This window comes from Nycticebus coucang, chromosome 8 (genome assembly GCF_027406575.1).
Source record: "Nycticebus coucang isolate mNycCou1 chromosome 8, mNycCou1.pri, whole genome shotgun sequence".
NCBI lineage: Eukaryota > Metazoa > Chordata > Mammalia > Primates > Lorisidae > Nycticebus > Nycticebus coucang.
Genome location: NC_069787.1, coordinates 108,578,083 through 108,586,477, shown reverse-complemented (window position 1 = coordinate 108,586,477; position 8,395 = coordinate 108,578,083). Strand labels below are relative to the sequence as shown.

The window sequence follows — 8,395 nt, the reverse complement described above, 5'->3', positions numbered from 1 at the left end:
TCAGTATCCTCTATTACAGAAAATTCAAAATGAACTTTTGGTCATAGTTTGTTATGAAATAACCTACCTGGAATGGGAATGAGTTGATAAAATTTAAATATTTTTCTTGCATTTCTGTATTTCCAGGTAATAAACCTTAAATTGTATTACTGCCAAATGAAAGTGTATATTGGCCAGGTGCAATGCGTCGGGCCTGTAATCCTAGCACTCTGGGAGGCTGAGGCAGGTGGACTGCCTGAGATCACAAGTTCGAGAACAGCCCAAGCCAGAGTGAGAACCCATCCCTAAAAGCTTAGCGTTGTGACAGGGGCCTGTAGTCCCAGCTACTTGGGAGGCTGAGACAAGAGAATCGCTTAAGCCCAAGGGCAACAAAGTGAGACTGTCTCAAAAAAAAAAAAGAAAAAGAAAAAAATGTATATGGATTTTTTTTCAAATTAAATGAAAGCATACTTGACAAATTAGTTTATTAACATTAAGTTTAAGGTTGTACATAAAATTGTAATGATGACAATTCAAATAAGGTAAAGAGAATAAACCATTTATTAAAACATTATGAGATAAAATAAACCTTTTAATCCAAGCTACAGCGGTAAACATTTCCTCCTCACCAGCACATCTGAAGTATAGTTAATTTATATCATCTGACCACAACTAGAAAATAATTCTGTCTTTTACCACTCAATAATTGAATAGTGAGGTAACTGCGATAAAGGTTTTCTTGATGAGTCAATGATAAAGACTGATAACTTTTTAAAAGACAATCAACATTCCATATGCCCAAAAGTTTAATTTTATTTACCCTGTTCAGTGGCCCAAACTTAAAATTCTCATATTAAATAAAGCTTTCATCGATCACCCCCCTCTTCCTGCCAAAATAAGTTAGGAACAAATTAAGGATAAGAGTTGGGTTTTAAACTCACTTTATTTGCTACTATAACATGCTGTCCTTTTTTAGCTCATCAATAGGCATGCAAAAAGTTCTCCTCTGACAGGAATGGCTTCCACAACTAGTGTATCAATGAGAAAATTATAAAGGTCATTCAATTGGGGAGTTCTCTCCTTTTTTATAGCACTTCTAAGCAGTGTGCGTGACACACCACAGAGGTAGGAAAGACCATCTTTTATAAATTATCTTCTTAATTGTGGAGAATTTCTGAAAATAAAACCGACAAAATGCTAAACCATGCCTTTAACGAGTCTCAAAACACCACAGATCCATTGGCTCCTTATTTGAAGAATGAATCCCCTGGAGTGTTCTAGCTTTTGTAGGGCACTTGATAACAAGATCCACCAGGGCTTTGAACGCCTGCACTAAGAAAGCCTTCTGCCATTCTCATTTGCCGATTCTTTGGACTACCCAGTCCTGCTGGCAGAGAGGGCAGCGATTGTTCTGTTTCACCCACAGGGACATGCAGCAGTTGTGGAAGGAATGATTACATTCTCCCCAGACCACTGAAAGAAAAAGAAGAGTTGATATTATATATTTCAATGTAATTACTAAACTCAAAATTACAGCTTAATTCATATTAACAATAATAATTATGGAGCTGGGTGTGGTGGCATCAGTCTCTAGTCCCAACTACTCAGGAGGATGAAATGGGAGGATGGCTTAAGCCCAGAAGTTTGAGGCTGCAGTGAGCTATGACTGTGCCACTGGATGGGCAACAGAGTTGAGACCCTGTCTTGAAAAAAAATTTTTTAAATAAACAAACAAAAAAATCATGGCTCATAATCTTGAAAAAATATGGTCAATTGGGCAAAATAATTTTTTTGTTACATTTAAGAGATAAGTCCCAGTTTAAGGGCCTTCCTATCTTTGTTCTAGGTGTGGTGATATGATGACCCTTAATTCCTACACAGCACCACATGCTCTCTTGAAATTAGGTGATTAAAGGATTCAACCTTCCACAGATCCTGGATATTCTCAGTCATGCACTGACTTTAGAGATCTTTTGGGATTTATTTTATTGAAAAATGACCTCCTGATTTTAATTTATCAAGATATAATGAGTTTTAAATGTTTTCAGTTCCTAGTAGGCTATTTGAAACGTGTGATATGCTTCTAAACATTATCAGTTATACATCTATTGAGCTGTTTTCCAGAAGTGATAAACTGTGTTAAGTAATAAATAAGCAGTGCAATTCCTCACATGACACACAATGACATTTTCAAAGTGGATGGCTCGAGAGTTCTCTTGGTGATCAAAAGGGCCCACCCCTTATGATATCCAAATTAATATTTTTTCAACAAGCAACATGACAGAAATAGTTTAAAACAAGGGAAATTACCCATAATCTGGAATACAATCTCAAACTTGGGCTTTATGCGTCCCTTGCTTGACAAGATTAAATGAAAGAAATAGGGGGAAAAAAAAGAAAAAATATTTCATATAACAATTGGCTGTAGAAGGTAGGAGGAAATGGGTAAACATTTTAAGTATTACAGGAGAAAGAAATAGGATTTGATCAAAACTGCATAAATCATCAAGAAGCTGTATATAAGCCATGCAAAAAGCAGTACAGTCTTGTATTTTAGAAAAATCTATAAAAACTTTTATACAATAGTCTAGAAGTGATCACCTCAAGAACTAGGACATAAAACCTTTGAACTGCTTAAAATATTTAGCCTAAGACAACTTTTTTAAAGACTATAAAGAAAATGTAATTGATTTTAGTACACAAACCACATTCCAAAAAAAAATACTTGAGAATTTTTTCTATCTTAATTAAAAAGTTCAATGGAGTATCATAAACTTATTGAAAACTGAAATGCTTTATTAGAACCCACACTGACCTATAACTTACCCAAAATTCAAATGTTTTGACAAATTCCTCATTTTATAATATTTTTAACAGAAGATAATTTATAATTTTTGATTCCTAAAAATGTTTATTATATTCTACATCTGGAATATATAACCAATTCTTCTTGAGTACAGCCATAAAAGAACTTGCAGAACCCGGAGAACCAACACATTTTATATTAATAATGGATCACTGGTTTACAGTTTATTTTTGTGTATTGATAAAGTCAATCTTAATTGCAAATTCAAACATCCCACTGAGAGAAAACCTTCAGTTGAAAAAGCAAAAGAACAAAATTACAACATACCAACACAATCCTCTTGTTTGTTTTCAGCTTGACATCTAAGACAGGCATCTAAAAGTAAACAAATAGCGATTCTCATTCTGATACTCAGAATGCAATTTTTAAAATTCAGACACTTCAAAGTCAAATAAAAGCCCTAAGGGTTAGAGATGGAGATAAGAGACTTGTACAATTAATTTCTCCTTATTTAAAAAGGAATAAAATACAAGGCATTCTACTAATTTACTCATGACCAGCAGCAATTTCACAAGGGTTAACAAATCCTCTATTTTAACAAGCTCTGATGAAAAGATGCCCTGACAGCACCAGTAAAGAAAACCACTAGAGAAAAATATGCCATACTCCCCTGCATTTGCAGTTACTGTAAGATCACTGGGCATGCACAGGGGCTGTTTATTTTCAAGACACTCCTTTAACTATGTCATGCACATATATTGGCATTTGTTTATATACACATAAAAATATATAGAATACTACTCAAGAAACCAAAAATAAAGTTTACTGGGAGGAACTGGAATGAGGAGAGTTTTTGCTACCCATATACCTTCTTAAATTTTAACTATGTGTTTGTATAACCTATACAAAAATTAAACTGAAAAAAAGTTTGGATTCTTTCATGAACAAGTTTTCTTGAGTTACTCATACTTATTAACAAAGAAATTTTCCTTCAGCAACTCATAAAAGGTAACTTCTTGCTGTCTTCCCTAAGACACTTGAGAATTCCTTTAAAATAAATTATTTTATTTATTACTTTATTTCCAAAAGGTCATTATGGATAGTCATCCAAACCAGACTGGTGAAAACTGAGCTGTAGAAGGGAAAGCAAGAGCTCCAGAAGTAGGCAGCTCTAGAGTCAAATCCCACTTCACATTTGCTAGTCCAATGGCCCCAAACCAATTATTAATCAATTCCCTCATTTGTATTTTTTTTTTTTTTTTTTTGTAGAGACAGAGTCTCACTTTATGGCCCTCGGTAGAGTGCCGTGGCCTCACACAGCTCACAGCAACCTCCAACTCCTGGGCTTAAGCCTCAGCCTCCCAAGTAGCTGGGACTACAGGCGCCCGCCACAACGCCCGGCTGTTTTTTGGTTGCAGTTTGGCCGGGGCCGGGTTTGAACCCACCACCCTCGGTATATGGGGCCGGTGCCTTACCAACTGAGCCACAGGCGCCGCCCAATTCACTTATTTGTTAAAAAAAAAACAAAAAACTACCATGAGGTATTTACATACTGAGGATGATACATGTTTTTGAAAATTTATAGATAAATACTAGATAGTACTAAGTTTTTTTTTTTTTTTTTTTAAGAAAATCCTTACTTTACAGGTTAAGTCTGAGCCCAAAGCATCTACCCAACAATGGCAAAGTATTTTAATAAATTATTGGGGTGTGAAAACTAAGAATAGATATACAAGATGTTTTCAAAATTCAATCTGTGGTACTGTTAGCTTGATATAGGAGGTAACAGAAATATTTTAGGGATCAAAAATGGACTCATTCACTAGATGGAAGAAGAGTCAGAGTTAGGTAAAAGAAAATTCTAACCGACAGGAAAAAAAAGTATTTTAACATCAATACATAAATAGAAGAAACATTATTTTGTAAACATAGAAACACAGTGGAGTTGAAGCCTGCTTCTCTTCTTACACTGGATTATGCTCAGGCATTTGTTTGCCCCTCTCTGCAAGCTCTTACCTTTAAAATAACACCACTGCTGCCCTGGGCTCTTCAGTGTGGATTAAAAACAACCACTGCCTCCTGAGGCTTTCTTCAATGCCACAATTACTAAGAGTTATGCACTGGATGTCACCAAAATGACGAGGGCTAGATCCCAAAGGAGCTCACCAGCAAATGGGGAGGCAGACAAACAACCAAATATCCTAAGGATTGTGATGTAACAATGAAGATAAGCTACCTGTATCTGGCACTAGTTCTGTGCAATCACAGAATTTTAAGACTATTAGGGGATCCTAACTGGCCTCTTTACAAGTTAGGAAATCAAGTCTCCAAAAGATTATGTGAAATGCCCAAGATAATAAACAGTCATGCAGGCTACATACCCTGTTTCCCCAAAAATAAGACAGCGTCTTATTTTAAGGTGTGCTCCCAAACATGCACTAGGTCTTATCCTCAGGGGATGTCTTATCTTTCCTGTAAGTAGGTCTTATTTTCGGAGGATATCTTATTTTCGGGGAAACAGGGTAACATACATTCTTGCTGGCTACTGCGACTTGGCTGTACTAGCAAACCTTCCCTTCTTCACTAGCACTTGCTCCTGTGCTGCATGCTCCTTTCAGACAGAGGAGAGTGGAAACCAAGAGGAGTGTCACTCACATCAGAATGGACAGAAAAATCTTCCAGAAAAAGTATTATAAATCACTTAAGGGTGTAACATAAATCTCAAATATTAAGGAAACAGAACTACTGGATTCTTTTTTTTTTTTTTTTTTGTAGAGACAGGGTCTCACTTTATGGCCCTCGGTAGAGTGCCGTGGCCTCACACAGCTCACAGCAACCTCCAACTCCTGGGCTTAAGCGATTCTCTTGCCTCAGCCTCCCGAGCAGCTGGGACTACAGGCGCCCGCCACAACACCCGGCTATTTTTTTGGTTGCAGTTAGGCCGGGGCCGGGTTTGAACCCGCCACCCTCGGTATATGGGGCCGGCGCCTTACCAACTGAGCCACAGGCGCCGCCCAGAACTACTGGATTCTTAAGGGGTAGGAATGGAAGGGAGTTGTACTGCAGGGAAATACATTATTAATAGGTACTTTTAAAATCTAATATGTAGTATGAAAAAATAAATAGATGCCTAAAATTAAGGTCTTTCAAATGGAAAAAAATAAAAATATTTGAATCTCATTGTTGTAAATCCTCTTTGAAACAAGTCTTTATGAAAAAAGACAAAAGAAGCATAAATGGGGAAATCTCTTGATTCTGGTGGGTCAAAATCTCATCCCTTAAGGAAGAAGAAATTCTCTTTATGCTCCCCAATTCTCTCATTTTTCAGGACAAGTCATGAAGCTTTCAAACCACAGAAAGTTCAGTTTTCTTCAACTACCTTCAAGGAACAACACAATTTAAAATACTTTCACTGTAATTTAAAATGCTTTATTAAAAACCATAATTTGCATTTAACACCTGTTTTCCAAGAAGCCTGAGATTTAGAACCATATAAAACATAACGAGATTTAAGTTGTTCTAAAATGTTCACTTGGTCCTTTGTTTTAATTCAAAATATTATAGAAAGAAGACATATTTGCAAAAGACCGTTTGCCACAAAACATGATTCAGAGCAGGGCATTCATTATCTTCAGGAAATGTCATCTTCAGACGAAGAGGGGGGGTAGAATGGAGATCAGGTTTTATGCTTCTGAGTACAGGGCTTACATTCTTCAATTCCCATGAAACTTAAATTTCCGTGAACCACACCGTATCCCCTTCAAGCCTAGCTAGTGCTATTTGACCCGTCTTAGATCAATCCAGATTTAAAAGTCAGCCACACAGTACCAGTGGCTAATACGGAAATGCACTGGTGGTGAACACTTCTCTTCCCAACGCCTCTCAACACAGACCTGAGGGTGTCATTTCTGTGCAAGATAACTTCTAAACGTCACTTTGGTGTTTTGATCAAAACCATTAAAGTGCACTGCTGAGTTATGGCCTTTGCCTCAACCCCTTTGCAGTTTGCTTTTAGAACTGGGGCTGGGCTGGCCACACAAACCGAAATGGCTCTTCCCAGCTTCTATCAAATCACCCAGTTTGTTCTCTTGGGCACACTCTTACCACCTGAAATTACCCTAATTCCTTCGTTTATTGCCCATATTTATCTCCAGAACACAGGCCACTGGTTGCGGGGCGCCAGTTGAACCACCTCACGCCCGGCAGGGCGATCCCCGCCACTCCCTAGGCTGAGGGTTACCGGCGGGTTCGGGCGCCCGCCCGCCGTCCCGCACCGCCCGGAGACAGCCCGCGAAGGCCGCAGCCCGGCCCAGGCCGCGCACGCAGCGCTTACCCATCACCTGGACCCTGCAGATGGCGCACGTATCGCACTCCACGTCCCAGCTCCACATGGCCACCGCGTTCCACTTCTTGAGAGAGAACATTTTGTCGCCCCCCGACTTGGAGGCTGCGCCCCCGGAGTGAGAGGCCAAGGCACAGGGTTCTTCGCCGTCTTCTACGTCTGCCATGGCGGCGGCGCGAAGCCGGCGGGTTAGACGTTGGGTCGGGGGAGGCGGGTGGCTATGGCGGCTCTGTAGGGCCGCAAGACGGGCCACAGCGCCGCCCGCAGTCCGCGGGCCACCGCCGCTCCTAGACCGGGACCGCCCGCGATTGGCTGGCACGCCCCAGTGACGTCACCTACGCCAGTGCCGGGGGGCGGGGACTGAGAGCCGGCAGGCCCCGCACTACTGCAACAGCAGAGCAGCGTTTTCCGGCCGCTTAGCTGAAATGGGTCTGCTGCCGGGTAGTGTTACTCATGTCGCAACAGGCGAACCGATGGTGCACACATGACCTGTCTTGTGCCTTTATTAAACTTGCCACTCTCAGAATGTCTTCTTAATTCATTGTTTGTTTCTTCTCTCCCAAAATGTAAAACTATCAGAGCAGGGATCATGTTCTTATCATCCCCTCTGTATCAAAAAAATAGCTGGTTTTATGAGGCTTAATAATTTGCGAGTAAATGAATGACCTAGAAGATCTAGAAGTCTGGTTCGCTACTTCTCAAACTACTTGGTTTCAGGACTGACTCCTTTACACTTAAAAATTCTAAAGACTTTTTGTTTGTGTAGGAGATACCTTACAACCTCCTTAGTCCACCACCTCCTTACATTAACCACTTCTTTACATTGACCAAATTTTCTTTTTTTTGCAGTTTTTTTTGGCCGGTGCTGGGCTTGAACCCGCCACCGCCGGCATATGGGGCCAGCGCCAATCAGACTTGCACCTCATGTACAGTATAGTAGGCCTAGTGCTTGATGCTGACCACCTCAATATGTTGACCAGCTTGTTACAGTCCCTTTGTTACCAGACCAAGAGGGTCTGGCCACCTGTTACTGTCAGCCTTTGTCAGAAGGCTAGCGATTCCGGAGAACACTGAGAGTAGCCTCTCTGAGCCTGTTCTGTTCTTTCATTTCCAAAATCACAGTTTTATATAAAAGTTCAAAGTAAAAAGCATGTTAATCTTTATCTTAAAGAACAATAATCGGCATAACCCATGACTCATAATAAACAAAGTAATAATCAGCATTACTCATGGCCCCAAACAACATTCCAATTCAAAAATTAATCTCC

General features: G+C 39.8%; 1 protein-coding gene across 2 annotated transcripts; it reads right to left on the bottom strand.

Moving 5' to 3' along the window:
• Nucleotides 1-903: 903 nt before the first annotated feature.
• Nucleotides 904-7,464, bottom strand: RNF7 (ring finger protein 7). 2 transcript variants are annotated; one of them, XM_053600100.1, is made up of 3 exons: nucleotides 7,126-7,464; nucleotides 3,113-3,160; nucleotides 904-1,452 (listed from the first exon to the last, which is right to left on the bottom strand). In XM_053600100.1, exons 1-3 carry the CDS (start codon nucleotides 7,291-7,293, stop codon nucleotides 1,396-1,398), a joined length of 273 nt encoding a protein of 90 aa, XP_053456075.1. In that variant the 5' UTR covers nucleotides 7,294-7,464; the 3' UTR covers nucleotides 904-1,395. The 2 variants fall into 2 exon arrangements, with proteins under 2 accessions (XP_053456075.1, XP_053456074.1); XM_053600099.1 differs by having other exon boundaries at nucleotides 7,119-7,451.
• Between the last annotated feature and the right edge of the window lie 931 nt (nucleotides 7,465-8,395).

Excerpts from the sequence above, each read along its gene's own strand:
- RNF7 (XM_053600099.1), bottom strand. The coding sequence starts at position 7,293 with ATGGCAGACGTAGAAGACGGCGAAGAACCCTGTGCCTTGGCCTCTCAC. Across the intron at positions 3,161-7,118 it reads CTGCAGGGTCCAGGTGATGG|ATGCCTGTCTTAGATGTCAA; the intron begins GTAAGCGCTGCG and ends GTTTACTTTTAG. Across the intron at positions 1,453-3,112 it reads CAAACAAGAGGATTGTGTTG|TGGTCTGGGGAGAATGTAAT; the intron begins GTATGTTGTAAT and ends TTTTTCTTTCAG.